At 42.2% G+C, this 24,294-nt stretch overlaps 3 protein-coding genes across 5 annotated transcripts; 2 read left to right on the top strand and 1 right to left on the bottom strand.

Moving 5' to 3' along the window:
* Window positions 1-7,691: 7,691 nt before the first annotated feature.
* Window positions 7,692-23,799, bottom strand: LOC109407649 (uncharacterized). 2 transcript variants are annotated; one of them, XM_062856785.1, is made up of 3 exons: window positions 23,570-23,799; window positions 23,292-23,508; window positions 7,692-10,962 (listed from the first exon to the last, which is right to left on the bottom strand). In XM_062856785.1, the coding sequence occupies exons 2-3, from the start codon at window positions 23,481-23,483 to the stop codon at window positions 10,252-10,254; spliced, it is 903 nt and encodes a 300-aa protein (XP_062712769.1). In that variant the 5' UTR covers window positions 23,484-23,508; window positions 23,570-23,799; the 3' UTR covers window positions 7,692-10,251. The 2 variants fall into 2 exon arrangements, with proteins under 2 accessions (XP_062712769.1, XP_019536347.3); XM_019680802.3 differs by having other exon boundaries at window positions 23,621-23,794.
* LOC134289941 (uncharacterized) lies at window positions 10,981-18,175 on the top strand. Of its 2 annotated transcripts, XM_062856782.1 has the most exons (3): window positions 10,981-15,048; window positions 15,131-15,206; window positions 15,280-18,175. In XM_062856782.1, exon 3 carries the CDS (start codon window positions 15,590-15,592, stop codon window positions 18,038-18,040), a length of 2,451 nt encoding a protein of 816 aa, XP_062712766.1. In that variant the 5' UTR covers window positions 10,981-15,048; window positions 15,131-15,206; window positions 15,280-15,589; the 3' UTR covers window positions 18,041-18,175. The 2 variants fall into 2 exon arrangements, with proteins under 2 accessions (XP_062712766.1, XP_062712767.1); XM_062856783.1 differs by having other exon boundaries at window positions 10,981-15,206.
* On the top strand, window positions 20,132-23,281 carry LOC134289942 (uncharacterized). Its single transcript, XM_062856784.1, has 3 exons — window positions 20,132-22,390; window positions 22,473-22,548; window positions 22,622-23,281. The coding sequence occupies exon 1, from the start codon at window positions 20,243-20,245 to the stop codon at window positions 22,031-22,033; it is 1,791 nt and encodes a 596-aa protein (XP_062712768.1). The 5' UTR covers window positions 20,132-20,242; the 3' UTR covers window positions 22,034-22,390; window positions 22,473-22,548; window positions 22,622-23,281.
* Window positions 23,800-24,294: the final 495 nt, after the last annotated feature.

The following is a 24,294-nucleotide window of genomic DNA, read 5'->3' as shown; positions in this document are numbered from 1 at the left end:
GTGCACTTTTGCGTCAACGGCAGCGGTGCAATTTTAATTTCATCATAAAATATTGTTCGTGCAGTTGAAAATCGGAATTTTTGACACGCGAAAATCGATGTTTCTCCTAAACCGTGTGTCGGATGTACGTCGGGCACAGTGCGCTGGATAGAGGGCCAGGTCCGCTGTCCAGCGCACTACGTCCGACGTTAGCTTTCACGAACAGATTTTGAGAAAATTCGACTGTCGGGTGTGGGGAAACTTCGGGTTTCAACCGCGACGACAATAAATATTTATAATAAATATTTAATGTAAAATAATAATAATGTTAACACTAATACTAGGCACTGATATGTTTCTCAAGTTTTTTAATTGATTTAAGGTATCAAATTAATAGTCCACATTGTGAAAAAATGCTAAAGTCAAGGTGGTAATAATGATTTTTTTTTATTAATGTGCATTTTAACTACAAGCTCATTACCTACAATCAAAACGAGCTCGCAAAAATAGGAGTTAAACTATTGGTATGTGTAATATATTTATATTATAGATAACACCAGTTAATCAGTTAAGTACTAGAGTTGTATTTATGAACTGATTTTTTGTATGGTGAGAAAGTGTCCCGTTTCTGCAATGAAATTAGCAATTATACAAAACGACAACATTGATGAGGACATTGATATTCACGTGTAAGGACCACCGACGAACCGACGTGACAGCTTGAACAAATAAATTCAAATTTGTTGTCCCCGACGCCATGATGAAAAATAGCCGAACACTCCTCCAAGGCCTCCTCTATAACGGTTCGCGTTGTTTTGATAGCTTGACTCCAAACCCCCGAGTATTCATATAGTAAAAGGTTCGCGCCTGTGCTGATTTGACAGAAGCGTTCGCTCACTTTGCTGGTCGACCGTTAAATTTAGGGGGGACACTTTTGAAACACCACTGTCACGTCGGTTCGTCGGAGTTAGGACGCCACCTCCTGTTAGATTTTCATTCATAAAATCGAATCGTAAAAAGAACTATGGAGCAAAGAGCATGAGTTATATGATTCCTTGTCTAACTTGATGGCATTTCAGCAGAACTTTGTTCGACTCAAACTTTGGATAGACAAGAAATGGAGAAAACAACGAAACAGTTACCTAAAGTTTTGCTCAAACAGCATTAAAATAAGCAAGGAATCATTATCAAGATCTTAATACTCAAGATTTCTGCATCATTTTATTCTTCATTACACCACTAAACCAAACCTCAAAATGTTAGACAATTCTCAGGTCACTTTACAGATATTACATGAGCAAAAAAAGGACGACAACAAGATCGGTGAAGTAGAAGATATTGTTTGTCTTTGTCTTGCTTGTGTGTCAGTCAAATGACCTGAAATGTGTCAATCATTTTCAAGGCTATAAGTTGATTGACGTAAAGAAGAATTGCAGAAACGCAGAGTTTGCCTTCTGACAATACAAAAAAATCAGCTTATTACTACAAATCTGACTGTGCGATCATCTTGAGGAAGTTCGTCTTTTTTATTCCGTGTGAGTCAAAAGGAAAAATGAGATACTTTCTATTCAAAGTTTTTTCATTCATTCATAATAAAATTTGGTGACAAAATCAAGCATAACTTTTCAATCTGACGTAACTCGAGAATGTAAACAAATCCTGGTTAACTGCTGCATGCATGATTCATAAAGCAAATTGAAGAACCCATATCACTGTTTGATGATTTATTGCTTAATTTGTTTAACTAAGTATATTGTTCAAAACGACGTATCTAACTATTTTGATGTTTACAACTTTACTGATAGATACACCGTTTTGATATATGAGAAAACCAAACGACGTATCTAGCCAAAATCAAAAGTAACAGATACACCAAACTGGCACCATACAAAAGCGACGTATCTGGCATGACGTATCTCGAACGAACCCGGTGTATGTGTATTTTTGTCAAAATTCATTGTGAAAATGATATGTAATTAGTAGGTTTTGTTTCTTGCCTAGTGCGTGCTATAACCCTGGTGATGTTAAGCACGAAAAAACTTATGAAAAGTCTTTTTTTAAAAAACTATTTTAGTGAAATGGTCGTCAACATTGACCATGAATTTACTCAGATCAGTGAAAAACTTAGATACGTCGATTTGAAAAATTATGCTTGAAATATACAAATTCCAAAATCAGTTTGAGACAGGCTTTGAGACTGAGGTGCATCGATTTGATTTGCAAAAAAAAACACATTGGTCAAATTTTGCAAATACAGCAGCGAGTGAACAGTCGCTGTTTTGGCAACTCTGGCAATAATTATTATGCTGTCAGCATGTATGAAAGAGAACGCATTCAAAACGGAAATACAAGTGACATCGATATGGTTGGGTTAGGTTGGTAGCAGTGATTATTTGACACGGCGCAACACTTACACTGTAAAACGCAAGTACGCTTACAAAAAGTAAAATTACCCATTTTGTAAGTAATAATTCGTGGTACACTGGAGATTTGTTTTTTTAATAGGGTCCTAAAATTAAAGACGAAATCTCGCTTATATTGAATAATATGATCAAGCATGGTATTCTAATCGGAATTGTACTTTACTCGAACTTGAAAAACAAAGGAATAATCTGGAATAATGAGAAAATTCGAAATAAGTAAAATGGTAAATAGTTCTACTTTGACATTTGAGGTCAACCTTGTGTGACTGAGGTCGACATTTTTCGCACTGGGATTTCAAAAATGTTCCTATCTGACATACACGGTGAAAAAAAAAATCACTCAAAGTATGTGTTATAAGCTAGGGACGAGACAAAAGGCTAAAAAAATAAAAATTATATATTTTCAACTATGGTTAATAAAAATCAAAAAATGAGTAAATATGTACTCTTGAACCATATATTGTGGTTTAAAACAAGAATCCCAATAGGACTTTAGGAGCCTATTGCGCTTTTTTGTTTAATCTTGCGCTGAGGTATGCGAATAGAATCAAAACGGTTGTCAAAATATCTCCGTTGGACTGTCACAGCTCCAACCGCTACTGTTCTTATGCGATTCCACCCGTCAGAAAAGTATTGCAACAATATTTTTTCTTAAAAAGTCAGACACGACATGACAAAGTGCTCTGGGTCACGTGGAAAGTAAGGCAAATAATAAAAACTGTTATTAGTGCATTGTAGTTTATTTTGAATCGACGAAACATTAAAATGTCCACCGCAAATTAGAAATGGATAAACTTACACCGAAGATATTTTCCGTAACTACATAATTTTTTGCAATTTGGCATCACCTTTAAGAAGTATGTTTGCAAACATAAAATCTATAAAACTGCCCGCATATGAAAATTATGGCTATCAATAAATGAAATTTATTAAGGTGATAAATACAAATTATGTGTGGGATTTTTTTAAAATTATGTATACGTAGTTTATAACAATTATGAGTAAATTTCAAAAAAAACCAAACCATCAAAAAAAGAGAAAAAAAACAATGTTTTTCAAGGATTTAATAAACTTTTAATCTTAATGAATGAAAACATGATTGTATTTGCACGTCACAATGACCGATCGAAGGATTTCCATAATAATCTTCATTGTTCCATTGGCTCAGGTCGGTTGTTGCGAGATGGGGCCTCCGTCTGCGCTTGCTGAAACTCGTCACTGTGGATTTGTCGTCGTGTCGCGGCCGGGAATTCTTGATAGATCCTGAGTGACATCTCTCACCATCGCGGTTTCCCTTGAATAGCGTCTGATTTCCCTGGGCGTCATCATCATCCGTGGGGGTGGCAGAGGTAGATTCGGGTTCTATTTTCGTTGGCGTTTCAACTTTCGTCTCGCTTGTTGTTGATTCGTCTTGGCCGCACTGCAGTCTAAGACGAACGCCATCCGGGGCCATCCTTGACTCTTGTATTATCACCGGGAACGCAGAACTGGTCTTGAAATAACGAAAGGGTTCATTGCTGAAGCCGTCTGGATCTACTTCTAGATGTTTGAATCGCTGAAGTATTTATTATTTCCCCCTGCCTAATGAAATGGTGCAACTGAAATTAATGAAAAATAAAGATTTATGGAAAAAATAATAAAATAAAAGATACATACCTTCACTCAACTCAGTAGAAGACTCTCCGACGCTTTCGATTGGCGCGAACACTGACGTCGTTTTGTCCTGAATCAAAGTGGGCAATAGAGTTAATAAACTATAGAGGAAGAATGTCGCTGGCATCGCTGCCGCAACATCTTTTGCTGGCGGGGATAGGCAGGGATATAAGTGTCAAAGCGAAAAAGTATGCTGTTTGACAGATAGATACCCGGGATGTTTGCGAAGGAGAACAAAGGGAACAGCAGCGACATTCGTCCTCTATAGTTTTTTAACTCTATTAAGTGGGCAAACTTTAAATTCATAGGTGGATACACATAATTTTTAACTATTGCAGGACAACTTTACTTTTTATGTTTGCTCGCTTATTAATTAAATCAATATGATAATAAGTGTTATGGTTCACCGCATAAGAAGGAATACAATCGTTATAATATTTATGTTAGCCTAGGTGCTGCGAATAGACACGATTTTATTTTTCAAGCTAGCAAACACACACCTTCACACTCCCGGCACACAGCTTGTAAACACGCACGAGCGTTCAATTTTCTTGCAACCACCTCTCTCAGCGCGGTTGTCAAACACGCCGTCGCGACGCTGTTCGGAAATGGTAAACATGATCAATCCACCTTTCTTCCAATTTTGTTTTTGTGTTCAAAGTTTATTATTTTCCATTCGCGATGGAAATTTTGATGGATAGTTGTAACAAAATTAGATAAAATAGGCTCAAAACAATGTTTATCCTACTCCTCGCTTTCCAACGGCTTGACAGCGGTAAATGGAGATATCGTGACAACAGGTTTGATCATATCCGCAGCACCTTGATAACAATACTTTTCAATCAATCACACTGGTTCAACAAGGTTTAACATAACCTCCATCTTCAATGTTTGGCTCCCGATGTTTGGCTCCCGCTGAGAGAGCATATTGAGTCAGTCCGCGACACTCAGATGTTAGCACATTTAAAAGTAACTTCTGCGAAGTCTTATAAATTGAAAAGGTTCAACATACATAAACATTACGTTTGGAATTTTATCAGTGTAGAACAAGAGTAACATTTTGGAGTCGTCATGAGGATATCAATCATGTTTACCTTTTTCAAACAGCGTCGCGACGGCGTGTTTGACAATAGTCCATTTTACGAGCCGATTTTATGAATGAATTTTGACAGGAGGTAGTGTCCAATAACCCGTGAAAACCAATATCATCATCAACATTGTTGTCACTTTGTAAAATGGCTCATGGCGCCGACGGTGGCGGTGGCATGAAAATTGAACACTCGTGCGTGTTTTCAAACCGAGCGTCAAAAGTGTGTTGGTGTCTTGGTTGGTGTGCGTTAGTTAGCTTGAAAAATAAAACCGTTCCTATTAGCAGTCCCCAGATCTTGCGTATTTAGGGTATTTAGTTCACCAATGCATTGGATTATCGCAAATAATATGAGCCATTTTACGAAGTGACAACAATGTTGATGATGATCAGGGCCGGATCTAAAGGGGGGGGGGCCCGGCCTCTCAAATAAAAGTGCGATTTGGTGTCAGATCGTTTCGGTGTCTTCTCCGCACTTATTCATTAGCTCATGATGAATAAATGCGGTGAAGACACCAGAACGATTTGATGCAATATCGCACTTTTATTTAAGATTCCGCACTCTGTCGCAGTCCAGTTAGCAATGCAATAAACTATATTACTCAAGTACTGTTCGAAAATAAGGCAAAACATTTTTGGTCATCTCTCCGAGGGGCCTCCTCATCTGCTCGGGCCCCGGGCCCCCACAATCCTTAATCCGGGCCTGATGATGATATTGTGGATTTACCGGCTAGATACATACTTGTATCATTCTACCGATCGTTTCAGTATGGCCTCCAAAGTAGCCGTTTTATATTCCCAATTTAGTTGAAAATCTGAGTTTTCGAGTAGCGAAGTTGGATTTTTCTCCAAATCCGTACGTCGGACCTAACTTCGGAATTGGTGCGCTGTATAACAAACCTGGTCCGCTATACAGCGCATCACTTCCGAAGTTAGGTCCGACGCACGGATTTGGAGAAAATCCAACTTCGCTAGTCGAAAATTCCGGGTTGCAACTGCACGGAGAATATTTAAAAAGTTTAACCTTGAGCTTAAAGACTTTATTGAATGCGCTATTCCTCGTTGCCACTAAGTAGCTCCTCAATGACATTCATTTTTTGACAATTAAGTTGATTTTAATATGAAAACGGCTACTTTGTAACGGCTGCTTAAGGACAAACGTCATAAAATCCCGCTGCAACAGTGCATCAGAAATTTAGACGCACAAATCTCAAGAAACAAGCTTCAAACAGTGCATTTTATTATTATGTTCTTGCTCACTTGTAATAAGCTTAAAATAAAAAAGATCAGGTGCGCTCACTTGTAATAAGCTTAAAATAAAAAGATCAGGTGCGCTGGTTTTGTTTACGAAGAGATTTGTGCGCTTAAAATCGTGAGTAGGTGCCAAAGTCGGCCATTGTGGCGGCCATTTCGGGTTTCTAACAACTCTGTCCTTAAATATATATATATGCATATAAGGCAATCCATGACGACTTTTCGCGATGGGGGTGACAGCCAAAAATGTAAACATAGTGTGAGTACAACTTAACAAAGTTTCGTCAAGTGTCGTCGGTGCTTAACAAATTCCTTTGTGTTCAATTGTCACCCCGATCATCGGATGTCAAATATACATGGTAAACAAAAAAAAAATCAGCTGATCGCATCTGTCTCATGGATTGCCTTATTGTAGCTCTAAATTAGTTTAATGATGCGCAACAGAAAAAAAATAGATTCAAATTTACTTCGCAGCTGCAACTTTGCATGTGCTTGGAGCGCCGTCTTCGATTTGGTGATGCGACGATAATACAACTTATTTAACAATATTACAACTTATTTATCGAGATATGCGTATTCACCACTGACTGTAGCAACATGCTGCTAGGTGACGGTAGTGTTCTCAACGCCAAAAAAAAAAAAAATGATTCCTTAACCCTTTACTTCGCACGACTTTGAACGACTATTTCTATGCCAAGAAAGCGTTTCCGAAAAAAGTGCTTCAACAAAAGTGATTGCAAACTGGCCAGATTTGCCAGATCAACGAAAAAAAAATTAGTTGTAAATCAATAGTTTTTTGATTGTTTATCAATAGTTGCACTATTGAAACAAGTAGTTGGCAGTTGAGTTTAGCTAATAAGATTACAATCATTATATAAAAACTATTGCCTTATATTCATCTAATTCTGTTTGTCACGAATTCGTCGAAAATCGATGGTGCTCTAGAGCAACCATGGGAAGTAGAGGGTTAAACACCCACTTAAACAGCTTTCTAGAGAATTTCTTCCAGCTTGGATGTCTGTTCTCTGTGACATAATTTATTTCTGGTGTTCGATATGAATAGGTTGTATGTTTGCTGTGCTGTTCTCAAAATGTTGAGGGCACAGTTTACTTTTTGTATGATAATCGTTGAGATTATGTTTGTAGTGAAAGCCTCTATATTAACCTTTTCTGCATCTTTCGGTAAGCGAGGCTAGACGAAGCTTCGTTAACTGGGGGATTCTTTTTATGTATTTTTACATTGAAATATACAATATGCACAGTAGGAAATTTCGGAATGAAAATAAAACATCAAATTTAAAATGTATTTGCATTTTGATAGAATCATGTTTAATTGAAAAAAAAACAGGAAATAACCTAACAATGACATACTATGTAGGAGTACACACAATTTATTTGGTTTATTTAGTCCATAATGATTAAGTTATTCTACCCACAGAGTGTAAAATCAGATAAATTTTGTACCTAATATGACAACTAATTGAATTCTATTACGCTATTTACTCCTTTGTTAACGTAATATAACGAATACTTTAATTACATGTGAGTGTTTTGATGAATAATTCACTTTTCTGTTGGTTTGCAATATAGCAAAGGAATGTGAGAGTATTTTTGTATAGGTGGTTCTCTAGGGACGATTTCAAGGTCTTTTAGCTTTTTACAGTTGAATAGATAAATACTATATATTAACTAACGCTAACATATTCAATGCAAACGCAAGTTGCTAACTTTCACGTGCTTTCATTTGGCTGCTTGGAATTTGTAATTTGGTGCTTTTTTTAATGTATGATGCGTTTTACACATTGCAAAATCATTGGTAGTTCTGAAATCTATAATACAGTTCTAAGTGGATAACTCACACTGAGGAAGATTACAAGTGGTAGTCGAAATACGCGTATCTGTCCAAGGATAAGCAAAAGAAGGCGGAATTAAATGGTACAATAATTTATAACACTCATTCGAAGAATGTAATGTTTATTCTTTTGGAGGAAACGGGTCATTCGGGGAACTGACTTTCGGGGAAACGAACCATTCGGAGAGCTGGCGTTTGGGGAACATTTTATGTTTTAATTTTTTGTTCAGAACTGTATAAAGGATAATATTTTCTTTTCGGAGATTTTTTCGGAAGAATAAACATAACTCCAATTTATGTATTTTTTTGTTGTGACCCTCATTATCAGGGCCAGCTTATTGGCTATGAACACTGCCCAGTTCTTACCCGAGAGGTTTTTTTTCCAATTGATCTACGCCCATGGGATTAAAGCTGATTTTTATTATGGCAATAACTTGTACCCTACCAGGAATCGAACCCAAAGACCACCAAGATAGTTTTGCTAAATGGCTGCGCGTATACCGCACGGCTTTATGGGATGAACCCTATATTCTAAATGATAAACAAAAACAAAACTCTAATAACATAATATTTATGCTAATAGACGTTATTTTATTTTTCATAATTCAGTAGCGTCCATTTTGATTCATATGTACCACAATAATACTTTTAATCCTACAATGGTAAGGCTGATGACTTGTGTCGAATTAGTTTTCCAACCTGGGTTAGATAACAGTGTTTGTTTTTAATACAATGTCCGACGATCCTGTCTCAAACCCAGTTTCAAAAACGAAAACGACATTGTATGGCAAATACATTTTGTAAAATGATAACACCACTTGTGGTTGGTATAGCCCAAAATAAAAAATATTCATGGTGGTATACCTGCGTATTTATCTTTAATATCCCAGACAGACATGTGATACACGTACAACGGTAGTCAATGTCAAGAAAATTCTAACAAGACTGACTTGAACGGAGAGAATCATCAGTGTGGCACTCATTTCAAGCGCAATTGTACAGTGATTCCTGTATCACATGTGTGTCATAAGTATAAGCTGCAAACTGTAAAAAATGGAAATGGGGCTACTTGAAAGAAACTTAAAGTTTGATTTCAGCAGTGTTCGAAAGTCACGTAAAACTTGAAAAAGTTCTTGTCGTACTATGAGGTCTCCAATCACCGCTTATTTAACGGCATTTTCGTGAAGTTTATGACATTAAAAATCGACGTTGGCAAATACTGTACATAAATTTACATAAACAACTCAATAATTATGTTGTTTATTATAGAAAAAAAAATGTAAAACGATCGTAAAATATGTTTACAACCGAAAAAAAAAAATAAAATGGGTTATCTCTTGGCTCCTATTACCGCTCATGCATCCATTCACCGCTCACTGGATTATTTTTCCATGGAGCCACATAAAATATACATTTATAAAAACCACATAATTTTGATTGACCACAGTATTGAAGATTCATGGTGTTCAGTTCATATAATTTTGTCAAAATTAAATCTTTTACGGGTTTTACTTTTTTATACCTGTTGGATAATTCTCCCACAGTTTACCCTGAACAGTTCCCATACTGCCCTGCAACGCATTGTGGAAAATCATTTTTTAAGAAAGTTGGTGAAATGAAAGTTTTTTTAATGTGGCAGCATGTTACATTCACTTTTATTACGTTAGCATTTGATAATGTTGGTATGATTATGATTGACCTAAAATGAGCGGTGAATGGCGACCTCACGGTAGGATGAATTTGTATTATTTGCAATGCATTGCAGAACGTTCAAACATACCATTGATTTTTTTGTAAATTGTTTTTACGTTAATGCTAATATATTTTGAGAATTTATCTTATTTATAAACAAGCAGTTAGCTGACACATGTTGCATACCGAAGATGTGAACGTTATTTCCTTGTTTTTGACTTGTCTAATCAGGTGATGTAAAACATTAGCTCCATTATGAATAACAAATTGTAGATAGGTAATTTGCATTACTAATTGCAAACGATAATAATTTATAGTTTATCAGAATCCGAATTCAGAAGAGATACTGAAAGTGATTCCGATAACCTTTCTAAGCAGAGAAGCATCTTCTGCTCATCCAATGGCGAAACTCTTTCGAAATCATTATTGTATAAATGTTTAAGTGATGGTACATGGTTTACTACTTCCGAAATGGCACTATTAAAACTGAGTATAATTTCTTTACTTTTGGACTGTTGTTGTATTTGCTCTTCATTTGTTGTTTTTATTTTATCTGTATAGGAAGATTTCTTGAGCTGATTATGACGCGTTGAAGTCTTAAAAGCAGACATGCTCTCTTTTGTTACACTGGTTCCTTGACATTCTAACATCTTTATGAGATTATATTCAAATGATTTGACTAAAGTTTTACTACTATGTGAGATCATATTTCCTTGAACAGGTTCATTTAATACATAACGTTTAGGTTTTTTAGACTTATTCTTTGGTAAATACATTTTATTTCCAGGAATAGAGACCGTTGATGTTATGTGATTATCTTGTTCAACGTTCTCTTTATTTTTGCTTGGACCACCACTTGATCGCCCGTTTTTTGACCGTTTGTTACGCTGTTCTGATTGAGATCGGCTTGATGACGGTTCATAGTTTTGAGATTCAGAGAGACACTGTAGCGAATACCAGTTTATCAACCAATTGTTGCAACTGTAGCATATATATTTGTCCTCGTTGTCATTACGCTCTGCCTGTAAAGTATCGAATGATTACATTTCGTCGTTGGAAAAAGTACTTATCTGCAATATCTTACATGCTACTACATATGCCCGCGGATGCTATATAACTTCCCGAAAACTTCGAAAACCACATAACTTAACCATAACTTAACAACATTTTCATTGGCGTAGCTAAGGTAAGAATTTCTGGAAAGAATCCCTGGAGAAATTCTTGAAGAATTATTTCCGGAGAACTCTCAAATGATGGAATTTTTGGAAAAATTCTGGAATTCAATTGCAATGTATTAAAAAAATGTCTGGAGCAATTCCTAGAGTAATTCTTGGTGCTTTTTCTAGAAAAATATCGGGAGGAAACCCTGGGAGAATTTCGGAAGAGTCTTCTCTGGGTCACCCAAATAACATTTATTGTGAATGTAAACGTCAACAAAGTGTCCTCAATACGGCTTGATGCTGAATTGTTGTGTTGTACATATGGACGGAAGCTTCTATGCCACCAAGATATAGCTCTTTTCTCAGCTCAGCTCTTTTCTAGCTGAATAACATCTTGAGAAGGCACTTTTTCAGCCATTTCACAGTTGTTAAATAATAGTTATACGGCATCTCCAAATTAATTGATTAAATATAATTAGAATTAGGTTATGGATACCGTGACGCAATACATGTGAAACTGAAATTATCGCCTTTAAAATTGAATAATTAAAGTACTTTCCAGTAAGTAAAAAGAACATCGCGTTAAGTACTGTTCCTTTGAATTCCACTCAGAATTTGACACTGAAGACGACCTTACAGTTGAGGTCGAAATACGTATCCGTCAAAGGATGCAAATTTTTAGTGGAATTCAAAGAAACAGTACTTAACGCGATTTTCTTTTTACTTACAGATATTCCACTAACAAGCCCAGGTTAATCATCATACTTGCCCGTACTTGGAATCGAACTTCCGATCTCCGTATCCACTGGTTACGATGATGTCCTCGCTGCCACACTGCTATATATATACATAGCATAGAAAATAGCCCGTTTTGTTTTACGCCAAACTAGGCTTCATAATTGTGCCACAAGAAACCCAACTTCATCTTGCTGCAAAAGCTTGTGAAACGTCTAACGCAATAATGTTTACATTGAACACGCTGTGTGGTTGCGTCAAAAGTTTCTTCGTCTCAGCTTCCAGCTGAAAGAGTGCTCTTTAAACTGCTACGATGCGCTGCTGTTTCGTGCATTTGGCAACTTTACAAAACGTACTGTATAAAAGCAGCTGTTTTATTGGCTGAGACTCTTAATTCGATTTGCACATCTTCCGGAGTTGGATTGAAGTCGATATTAAAGTGCAATGAAACCACCCCCAATAATTTCAAAGCACAGAAATGAAGAGCTGTAAAGTATTTGTGTAGCAGTTATATATCCCGCTTAAAGTTATTGTGACAATAATCTTTACATCTGACAAGCCGTGTTGGTCTTGGTATAGCGGGTACAGCAAGTTTCTTTATTACAGCTTCTTGATGCAATGATATCGCATAATGGCCTTCAAAGCGCTGCTGGTTTGTGAATTTCTCAATATTACGAATTGTACTGTATAGTAGCAGCTGTTTTGTTAGTGGGACTCCTATTCAATTTGTTCTAGCTTTCACTTTTTCCGAGAAATCTTCCGGAGTTGAATTATAGTGCCGAAAATGTCTGAAAGCGCTTCTAGTATATAAGTACTGATATTTGTAATGTAAATTACAGGGGCCTTAAAAGAATAACAAGATATATTCCTGAAAGAATTGTAGGACGAATTTCTGAAGAAACTCCTTTGCAGGAGCTGCAGGGAGTATTCTTGAAGGAATTAATGGATGGATTCTTGAATAAATCCGTGGATGAACTCTTTAAAGATTTCGCGAAATGAAAGAATTCCTGGGTGACTTGTTGGAGAATTTTCTGACTCCTGTATCCCTCTTAAAGTGTCTTAAAAGTATTCCAATAAAAATCGCTGGAGGAACTCCTCTAGAAATCCTTTAAGTAATTCAAAAAATCGTCTGGCAATTCTGGAAAAAATCTTGGGGTAATCCCTGGAAAAGATGATGAACGGATTTCTGAAGTTTCTGACCGAGCCCCTGAATAAATTTTTGCGAAAATCCAGAGAAGGATTTCAGAAGGAATCACTACAAGAATTCCTGGAGCAATCCCTGAAAGAACTCCTGGAACAATCCCTGAAGGGATTCCTGGATAAACCGCTAGAGGAATTCCTGCAGATATGCCTGGAGTAAACCCCTTAGGAATCCCTAGAAGAATTAAAAAATAGTATACCTAGAGGAATGTATTATTTATTTCCTGCAACTTCAACAACACAGTTACCCAAACTTTTGCTCAAACAGCATCTAATTAGGCAAGAAATCATAATACCCTCGCTGTTTGCACCATTTCGTTGCAGATACGGAGAATCAATCATCTCACCACACAAAAATCCAGCTCACTACTTTCAATCCAGTACTTCACCGATTGCTTCCTATTTTTAAGGGAATCTCTGGAGGAACTTCTGAAAAAAATCCTGGCGGAGTCCCTGGAAAACATCCTGGCCAAATCCCTGGAGAAATTCGAGGACCGCTAGAGGAATTCTTGGAAAAATGCCTGAAGGAATTTCTGAACAAATAATTGGAGGATTTCCTGGAGGCATTCATACAGAAATTCCTAGACTAAAACTTGGGAGTATTTTCTCGATAAATTTCTAGAGAAATCCCTGAATGAATCCGCGGAGGAATTCCTAAAAAAATCCTTGCAGGAATTCCTTTATGGAATACCTGAGGTAATCCCTGGAGGAATTCCAGGAGAAATTCATGGAGGACTTACTTCAGAAATTCCTGGATGAATTCCTGAAGGGATCTGTTAAGAATAGGATTAATCTTGTCTCACCCTAATTGTAATTCGATCAGCTAGATTCTCTCCAAACCACAATTAATCTCTTTTATCATCTACCCATCCGATAGGTCAGCGAAAGCTAACTACGTATCCCCGATTGTGCTCTGTGCGTATTGTATAGCTAGTATAGAATAGCCAGGCCTGCCAGTTCAATGTAGATTGTCGAACCGCTAAGATCATTGTATCTCTTCGCATAATAAACGTACTCTTTCAAATCCCGATACCGAGCCAATCCTTTGAGGAATTACTGGAGGATTCCCTAGAGGAGTTGAATTCTGGAAGGAATCCCTGGAGAAATCCTTGGAAAAATCCCTGGAGGAATCCCTTAAGCAATTTCTGGAGGAACCTCAGGATGAATGCCTTGAGAAACTTCTAGACAAATTCCTGGCAGAATTTCAGGAGGAGTTCCTGAACATATCCCTAGAGGAATTCTTGGGGTAGTTCCCAGGAATAATACCTGGAAGAATTCATGGAGAAATCCCTGAATGAAATTCTGGAGAAATCCCTGGAGAAATTTCTGAACATATTTCTAGAGAACTTTCTGTAAGAATCTTTAGAGGAATCTCTGAAAGAATTTCTAGTAAATTCCTGGGGGAGTTTGTGAAGGAATCCCTGGAGAAATTGCCGTAGTAATTTCTGGAGGTATTCCTGGATCAATTCCTAGAGAAACTTCTGCAGGAATTCCTGGGGTAATTCCTGGTGGAACTCTTAAATTAAAATTCTTTTGTTTATTCATTACGATAACCTATTGGTCACGGTCAAGGAAATAAAGGTATTTCTGGAGGAATTTTTGGAGGAATGCCTGGAAGAATCCCTATAGACATCCCTGGAGGAACTCCAGAAGGAATGCCGCGGTCAAGGAAATCCCCCTAGTATAATTGTTACGATGCCGCATTAAAATAAAATTTATTTTCTTTTGTGAATTTTGAACCAGTCTAAAAGTGAACCTGTCTAGCCGTAGCATAACTGAAGCATGACAGTTCACGTGCGGCTGTAGTGGTAGGTGGGAAGAGATATGAGATGGATGATGTAGAATAAGAGATGCATAAAAACAACAGACAAGATTCGTAGGAATATTTTCGCCATTGCAAATTAATTAAAGTTGAAGTCGACAGTTTTGCTGTTTGTTAGAGTTATCACAAATTGAATTGGATTATAAAAAAGAATTCGGCAAAGTGCAGTGAATATTGATATAGTAAAAATCGTAAGTTAAAACCCAGAAAGAGAAGAAACTGTAATTGATTAGTGAAGTTACTACTAATACTGACCAGGCTATCTCCTCGTAGGTGCCCAAATATCAATATCCGGTGAATCCTGAAATAGGGAATATTTCCGAAAATTACCGCGCCAGAGGATTCTCTCGTAAGTAGAAGTAAAATAGATAAATTGTGTGAAATTTGGTTAATAATGACAAACATTTGTGAATCCAAAACAGTCTTCACGCAGCATACACCAAATTAGGGTAACTGTCCCAAGTTTGATCCAACTTGGTTGGAGAATTAAAAAGGGTATTCGTGACCGAGGAAACCACTTATTTGTGAGTAGTTAGTAATTAAGTTTGATTAAATGTGAATGTTAAATGTGTTATTTGCTAATAAATTACAGTTAAGCGTTGCTTCAAAAAACCTGAGCCGCTGTAAAAATCTGGTTTCCCTCTCGGGAACATTCTTAAAAATAAGTGACACCCGCGAAGTGATTCCCGCGTAGTGAAAAGTGTCAAGTGAGGAGTGAAAACCTGCAGCAAGATGGCTTCCGATGCAGAATCCACCCACGACCAAACCATCATGGACCTGATGGCGACTCCGTGCGCCATCTGTGGCCCGTCTACGCGCGACGAAGTGATGGTCGGCTGTGACGGATGCTCGGGATGGTTCCACATCCGTTGCGTGGGCATCGAGGAGGGCAAACTGCCGAAGAAGTGGTACTGCCAAAGCAAGGCCTGTCAGGAGAAGGCCCAGGAGTACCAGCAGAAGCAGAAGGACGCCAAGAAGCAGGCTCGCACCCGGAAAAACGGCAACGAGTCTGACAAATCCAGCGTCAGCTCTCGCCTAGCTTCGTCTAGCGTGGAAGCGAAGGTGCGAGCGCTAGAGGAGAAGCAGAAGCGCCAGTACGAGGAGATGGAAGCGGAGCTGCTGCTGCAGAAAAAGGAAAGGGAGATGCAGCGTGCGTTCGAGCAGCGAAAAATGGAATTGGAGCTGCAGATGCGCGCTGAGGAACAAGAGGAGCAAAGAGCTTGGCAAGCGGAATTGCTCCAGAAGAAGAAGGAACAGATTCGGCAGATGAAGGCGGACCAAGACTCGTTCGAGCTGCAGATGGCAGCCATGGATAAGGAGTTGGCGGAACTGTCGGCTCAAAAATCCAAACCGGAGCCGAAAGTAGTCGCGGGTGCTTCAAAAGCGGGCCATTCCGGCAAAGTCGACCAAAATGTGTTGAAGCTGAGCAAGGCGAACGTGAGGAAGCTAGCGCAAAGCTACGAAAGCTCCGAAGAGGATGAGGAGGACGACGATTCCGGCGATTCGGATTTGCAGAGCCAGATTTCGGACTTGTCGATGGAACGCAAGGCGAATCTGAAGACGTTCAAGAAAGTGGGAAGTGTCAGCCAAGACGGGCTGGGGCAGCAGCAGACCGGACCGACAAAGGCCCAGCTGGCCGCGAGGAAGGGGTTAACGTACAAACTCCCAAAATTCTCCGGCAAACCAGCGCAGTGGCCATTGTTTTTCGCGGCCTACAAGGCGTCCAATGAGGCCTGTGGTTACATGAACCACGAGAACCTGATGCGACTTCAGGAAGCGCTGGAAGGTGACGCTCTGGAACTGGTGTCTGGGCAGTTACTGCTTCCCGAATCCATGCCGCAGGTCATCGAGAAGCTGCGCCGACACTTCGGCCGCCCGGAACAACTGCTCCAAAGCCTGTTGGACAAAGTGAACCGGCTGGAACCCCCGAGGGCGGACAATTTGTGGAGTTTTGTTCCATTCGGAAATACGGTGGAGCAACTCTGTGGCCATCTGGAGGCCGCGGATCTGAAGCAGCACCTTGTTAACCCGCTGTTGATCAAAAGCCTTGTCGCCAAGCTACCAGATCGAGAGAAGCGGGAATGGGTCCATTACCGGAGGGGCCACGAGGAAACAACCTTGCGAACGCTGACGGATTTCTTAATGGACATCGTCGCAGACGCCTGCGAAGCCAACGTGGATGTCGAGTTCGTGCCCTCTCCGCCGTCCAAAGGAATTGCACCATCCAGAAAAAAGATGCCGAAGGAGAAAGGTGGACTATACAGCCACAGCGAAGCCAGTGCATCGGCCGCCAACGCCGGCGAGGAAAAGGTATTGAAGCCCTGCAAACAATGTAGGAGGACAGATCATCGGCTGCGACACTGCGGCGAATTCAAGAAACTGCGGTATGCGGATCGGCTGAGGCTGGTGAACCGGCAGAAGCTGTGCCACGTGTGTCTGAATGAACATGGAGGACAGTGCAAATTCAAAATTCGCTGCAACATCGGTGACTGTCGAGACTTCCACAATCCGCTGATGCATCCGGTCGGAAACACGGTCGGGCTCAGTGCACACATCCGGACAAACTGCACGGTATTGTTCCGGATCGTTCCGGTACAGCTGCACTACGGTGGAAAAACGGTGTCAGTGCTGGCGTTCCTGGACGAAGGTGCTTCCGTCACACTGGTGGAGAAAAAGCTCGCCGACCGTCTGGGCGCGGTCGGAGTACAAGAGCGATTGACCATCCGGTGGACGGGAAACATGTCAAGAGTGGAGGACTCCCGAAGATTGAGCCTGTGGGCGTCGGGAACAGGCGCAGCCGCCGGCAAGATGCGGTTGCACACGGTGCACACTGTGGGAAAGTTGATGCTGCCGCACCAAAAGTTGGATTCGCAGGAGCTTGCCGCACAGCACGAACATATGCGAGGACTGCCCATTGAGTCGTACGACGGACAGCCGCAGTTGCTGATTGGGGCGAACAACATCCACTCGTTCGCGCCGATAGAAGCGAAGGTGGGTACGCCCATGGAACCAATAGCGGTTCGCACTAAATTGGGATGGACGGTGTATGGGCCGCGGCAAACAACCTCGGCGGCGGCCGGTAATTATCTCGGCTACCACCAGCAGATTACCAACGAGGACCTGCACGAGCTGCTAAAAAGTCATGGTGAACCGGCAGAAGCTGTGCCACGTGTGTCTGAATGAACATGGAGGACAGTGCAAATTCAAAATTCGCTGCAACATCGGTGACTGTCGAGACTTCCACAATCCGCTGATGCATCCGGTCGGAAACACGGTCGGGCTCAGTGCACACATCCGGACAAACTGCACGGTATTGTTCCGGATCGTTCCGGTACAGCTGCACTACGGTGGAAAAACGGTGTCAGTGCTGGCGTTCCTGGACGAAGGTGCTTCCGTCACACTGGTGGAGAAAAAGCTCGCCGACCGTCTGGGCGCGGTCGGAGTACAAGAGCGATTGACCATCCGGTGGACGGGAAACATGTCAAGAGTGGAGGACTCCCGAAGATTGAGCCTGTGGGCGTCGGGAACAGGCGCAGCCGCCGGCAAGATGCGGTTGCACACGGTGCACACTGTGGGAAAGTTGATGCTGCCGCACCAAAAGTTGGATTCGCAGGAGCTTGCCGCACAGCACGAACATATGCGAGGACTGCCCATTGAGTCGTACGACGGACAGCCGCAGTTGCTGATTGGGGCGAACAACATCCACTCGTTCGCGCCGATAGAAGCGAAGGTGGGTACGCCCATGGAACCAATAGCGGTTCGCACTAAATTGGGATGGACGGTGTATGGGCCGCGGCAAACAACCTCGGCGGCGGCCGGTAATTATCTCGGCTACCACCAGCAGATTACCAACGAGGACCTGCACGAGCTGCTAAAAAGTCATTACGCGCTGGAAGAGTCAGTGGTGGCAATCCCGCAGGAAACAGAAGAGGAGAAACGCGCCCGGGAAATACTGGAGCGAACCACCAAACGCGTCGGTGACCGTTTCGAAACCGGACTGCTGTGGAAAACGGACGATCCACGATTCCCGGACAGCTACCCGATGGCGGTGCGCAGAATGAAGCAGTTGGAGAAGCGACTCGACAAGAATCCGAAGCTGAAGGAGAACGTCTGCAAGCAGATCGACGAGTACCAGCAGAAGGGGTACGCACATCTCGCTACCACCGAAGAACTGGCCGGTACTCCTGCCGACCAAACGTGGTACCTGCCGATCAACGTCGTTCAAAAATGGGACGCGGCGGCGGCCGTGCAAGGAGTATCCCTAAACTCACAGCTGCTGTCAGGACCGGACATGCTCGTCCCACTCATCAAAGTGCTCTGCGGGTTTCGTGAAAGGCGGATTGCCTTCGGTGGAGACTTGAAAGAGATGTTCCACCAGCTGCAGATTCGCTCCGAGGACAAGCAAAAACAACGTTTCGTCTTCCGAAAAGATCCGGAAGAACCGCCACAAATCTACGTCATGGATGTGGCGACATTTGGGTCGACAAGCTCTCCCTGCTCGGCTCAATACGTGAAGAACCGGAACGCCGAAGAGTTCGCCGCTCAGTATCCTGAAGCGTCGGTGGCCATAATACGTCGGCATTACGTCGATGACTACTTCGACAGCGTCGACACCGAAGAGGAGGCAGTGAGGCTGGCGCAGGAAGTCCGGCTCGTCCACAAAAAGGGCGGGTTCGAAATCCGAAACTGGGTGTCCAACTCGCCGGGAGTTCTACGGAGCCTGGGAAAAGCGAAGCTGGCGACGCCGGTGCATTTCGGCCGAGACAAGCAGACGGCCAATGAGAGAATCTTGGGAGTGATCTGGGATCCGAACACGGACCAGTTTGCGTTTTCCACGACGCACCGCGAGGGGTTAATGCCGTACCTGTACGAGGGAAAGCGGCCGACGAAAAGACTAGTCGCCAGTTGTGTGATGGGATTCTTCGATCCGCTCGGATTGCTGTCGCCGTTCACCATCCACGGCAAGATCATCATCCAGCATCTGTGGCGGTCCAAGTGCGACTGGGACGAGGAAATCGATCCCAATTCCTGGGAGCTGTGGAAGCGGTGGACGAGTTTGTTACCGGAGGTCGAAGCTATCCCGATTCCACGTTGCTATCTTGGCGACGCTAGATCCATCGAAGTCGATTCGTTGGAACTCCATATCTTCAGCGATGCCAGCAAACACGGATACGGCTGCGTAGCATATCTGCGAGCAGTCATCGACGGGAACGTCCACTGCAGCCTGATGATGTCCAGGGCTAAAGTGGCGCCGGTCAAACGGCAGTCGATTCCCCGTCTGGAGTTGATGGGCGCGGTGATGGGGGCCAGGATGAACCAAGCCGTTCTGGACACGCACTCCTATCAAATCAACCGCACCGTTTTCTGGACAGACTCGCGCACCGTATGCAGTTGGATCAATGCCGATCAACATCGGTACAAGCAATTCGTCGCCTTCCGACCAAACTAAATATCGCCGACGTGCTGACGAAGTGGGGGCAAGGTCCGCCGTTGCAGAGCGACGGAGAATGGTTCAACGGACCGGCGTTCCTGTATCGGCCCCAAGACCAGTGGCCAACCCAAGAAGCGTCCATTGAGGAGACGGACGAAGAAGCCAGAGGAATCGTGTTGTTCCACGGTGCGATCGACGTCAACCCGATTTCCCGTTGGACGAAGTTGCTGAGGGTGACAGCGAGTGTGGTGCGCTTCAACGACAACTGCCGGCGAAAATGTAGAGGAGAACCGATACTGACCACGTGGGCTACAGCGAAACAGCGGCAGCTAACCCAACACGTTGCGGCCAACTATCCTTCGGTGAAAGCCCCACTGGGCCAAGAAGAGCTTCGACGGGCAGAGACAATCCTATGGCGTCAAGCACAGTGGGACAGTTTTCCGGATGAAATGAGTGCGCTCACAAACAATCTGGGGCGTCAGCCGGGCGGCCCAATATCGGTCGTCAAGAAATGCAGTCCGATCTTCAAGAGTTCGCCGGTGCTGGACGATAAAGGTGTGCTGCGGATGGACGGGCGGCTCGCGAACGCGGATGAGAGCTCTTTCGACAAAAGGCATCCGATAATCCTGTCCCGGTCCCATGAAGTAACGCAAAAGCTGATCCAGTACTATCACGAGCAGTTCGGACATGCCAATTCGGAGACCGTGTTCAACGAGATGCGGCAGCGGTTCCAGATACCGAAAATGCGACCGGCGATACAGCAGGTGGTGAGCAAGTGCGTCTGGTGCAAGATGAACAAGTGCCGGCCGCTTTCTCCGAGGATGGCTCCACTTCCAGTGGAACGAGTAACGTCCCACCTTCGGCCATTCAGCTCCGTGGGCCTTGACTACCTAGGTCCGGTAGAAGTTGCGGTCGGTCGGCGAAAGGAGAAGCGATGGGTGGCAGTCTTCACCTGCATGGCCGTACGGGCGGTGCACCTTGAGGTCGTCCATAGTCTCACGACGGAGTCGTGTCGGATGGCCATCGCTCGGTTCTGTAGCAAATTCGGCAAACCGAACAATATCTTCTCCGATAATGCCACTTGCTTTCGGGGAGCAAGTAACGAGATGGAGAAAATCAATAAAGCATGCGCGGAGGGTGTTAGCAGTTCATCAACCGCCTGGCACTTCATTCCGCCCGCAACGCCGCACATGGGTGGCGTCTGGGAGCGGATGGTACGGTCGGTGAAGGAAGCCATGCGCGCACTCGACGATGGACGAAGGCTGACGGACGAGATCCTGGCGACAACACTGGCGGAGGCGGCCGACATGATCAACACGCGGCCACTAACATATTTGCCGCAGGACTCGACCGAAACGGAAGCACTGACGCCGAACCACTTCCTACGAGGAACGGTGTCTGGTGCGGACGTGAAGGTGGAGGAATCATCTACACCCGCAGAAGCTCTGCGGAACTTGTACAAGCGTTCCCAATTTCTTGCGGACCGCATGTGGGAACGGTGGAGCAGGGAGTACCTTCCTACGATCAACCGACGGTCGAAATGGTTCGACGATCGACAGCCGCTCCAAGAGGGCGACTTGGTCTTCGTAGTCGACGGCAAAAACCGGAAGTGCTGGAGACGCGGCGTCATCGAGGCAGTCATCCAGGGCTCGGATGGCCGAGTCCGACAGGTAGACGTTAGGACCGCCGACGGTAAGGTACAGCGACGAGGCGTGGTAAATTTAGCGGCACTGGAGGTAAAGTAAATCCGGAGTATGCCGGATGTTACGGGCTGAGGTGTTACGATGCCGCATTAAAATAAAATTTATTTTCTTTTGTGAATTTTGAACCAGTCTAAAAGTGAACCTGTCTAGCCGTAGCATAACTGAAGCATGACAGTTCACGTGCGGCTGTAGTGGTAGGTGGGAAGAGATATGAGATGGATGATGTAGAATAAGAGATGCATAAAAACAACAGACAAGATTCGTAGGAATATTTTCGCCATTGCAAATTAATTAAAGTTGAAGTCGACAGTTTTGCTGTTTGTTAGAGTTATCACAAATTGAATTGGATTATAAAAAAGAATTCGGCAAAGTGCGGTAAATATTGATATAGTAAAAATCGTAAGTTAAAACCCAGAAAGAGAAGAAACTGTAATTGATTAGTGAAGTTACTACTAATACTGACCAGGCTATCTCCTCGTAGGTGCCCAAATATCAATATCCGGTGAATCCTGAAATAGGGAATATTTCCGAAAATTACCGCGCCAGAGGATTCTCTCGTAAGTAGAAGTAAAATAGATAAATTGTGTGAAATTTGGTTAATAATGACAAACATTTGTGAATCCAAAACAGTCTTCACGCAGCATACACCAAATTAGGGTAACTGTTCCAAGTTTGATCCAACTTGGTTGGAGAATTAAAAAGGGTATTCGTGACCGAGGAAACCACTTATTTGTGAGTAGTTAGTAATTAAGTTTGATTAAATGTGAATGTTAAATGTGTTATTTGCTAATAAATTACAGTTAAGCGTTGCTTCAAAAAACCTGAGCCGCTGTAAAAATCTGGTTTCCCTCTCGGGAACAATAATATTCGAATTAAATTGTCTTTACCTATGGTTGCACATGGTAACCATCTTACCTTTCCTACACATCACACACAAAAACACCTTCGATTTCTAATGAAACAATCATTTGAATTTCTATCAAATTACCATAATAGTGGATCCCCAACCCCCATGGGGTCCTCTATTGGGTAGATCATTATTCTATTACCAAGTTAAATCGGTGATAAAATAAGGGTGATTAGATTTAAACAATAATAGTTCCCTAGACTTGTTTATATTAACAGTTTTGGTTGAGTAATCGAATTATCGCTTTCCAGCCTAGTTTCACCACATGGAACCATGGAACTGCTGTCCAGGAACATGAGCCATGAGATTTGAACAGGAAATTCGAGAATAATTGCAGGGAGTCCACTATTGGCTAAAATACCCTACCTACTTTGGTTCAATATTGGAACTTACCTTAAAGTTGTACTTTTGGTAGATGACTTCACGTATATCCGGGCCACTCCGAGGTTCAAAGATGTTAACCGAGAGGTTTGTGTATATGCCACAAATTAAACAAACGTTCGTTTTATTCGACTTGTGTGGTCCACCGGACGATAAATTGTCCTCCCCGCCTGCAGATGCAGCGTTATTCGAAGAAGTGTTCATCTCTCTGCATATAAATGTTTACCTCCTGAAATGTGATTAGCCCTTGATGAAAATTTTGTTCTGATGTAGACGTACAGAGCACTGACTGTTTTTGCAATGCCTGCAATATGTAATATCCTGTGGTGGTACCTCCTTACCTGAATGTCGAACAATAGTACCTATTTGGAACTTTCAAACGACGAAAACGACGAAAACATACAAATTATATTTGATCAAAAACTTTACAATTTTTTACGAGCCATTTTCTCAATCAGAAGGAAGCACTGAAGCGAAAGCAAAACCTGCCAGGAGGAAAACGTCGAGGCGCAGATGTTTTCACAAGTAGGGGTGTCCTTAGAAAATACACAAAACTAATATTCGACTAAGTGGAATGTGACATCCCATAATTTACACAGAAAACGTAGATTGCCCATAAAAGGAAAATAAATACAAAGACAAAAATTCATTAAGTGCGCGGGTCTCGTCGTGATGGCTTTTGTTTATATATTAATGATTAGCAAGCATCCGCCTGCCACGATTGTTTAGCAAATATCGTTAGTATTTGCTGAGTTGTGATGTTTCAATACTTTTAATCATAACGAACAGCTAATTCTGCCATAAGAATTTCGGTTCAGCTCCTCTGGATTAACTTTTCTCGCTATTTCACCCGTGTACGTATGAAGCAAAATGGATATCTGAGGTGGAGCTTTGAAAATGTTTTTAGGTATCAAAATAATGGTCTTGCAATCTGAAAAAAAAAACATAATAGCGGCTCAAAAGAAGATGGTTGAAAAGCTATATAATATTTTTCATTAAATTAAAAACTCATTTG

Source organism: Aedes albopictus, chromosome 3, assembly GCF_035046485.1.
Source record: "Aedes albopictus strain Foshan chromosome 3, AalbF5, whole genome shotgun sequence".
Classification (NCBI taxonomy): Eukaryota; Metazoa; Arthropoda; class Insecta; order Diptera; family Culicidae; genus Aedes; species Aedes albopictus.
This window is presented reverse-complemented; position numbering and strand designations above follow the sequence as displayed.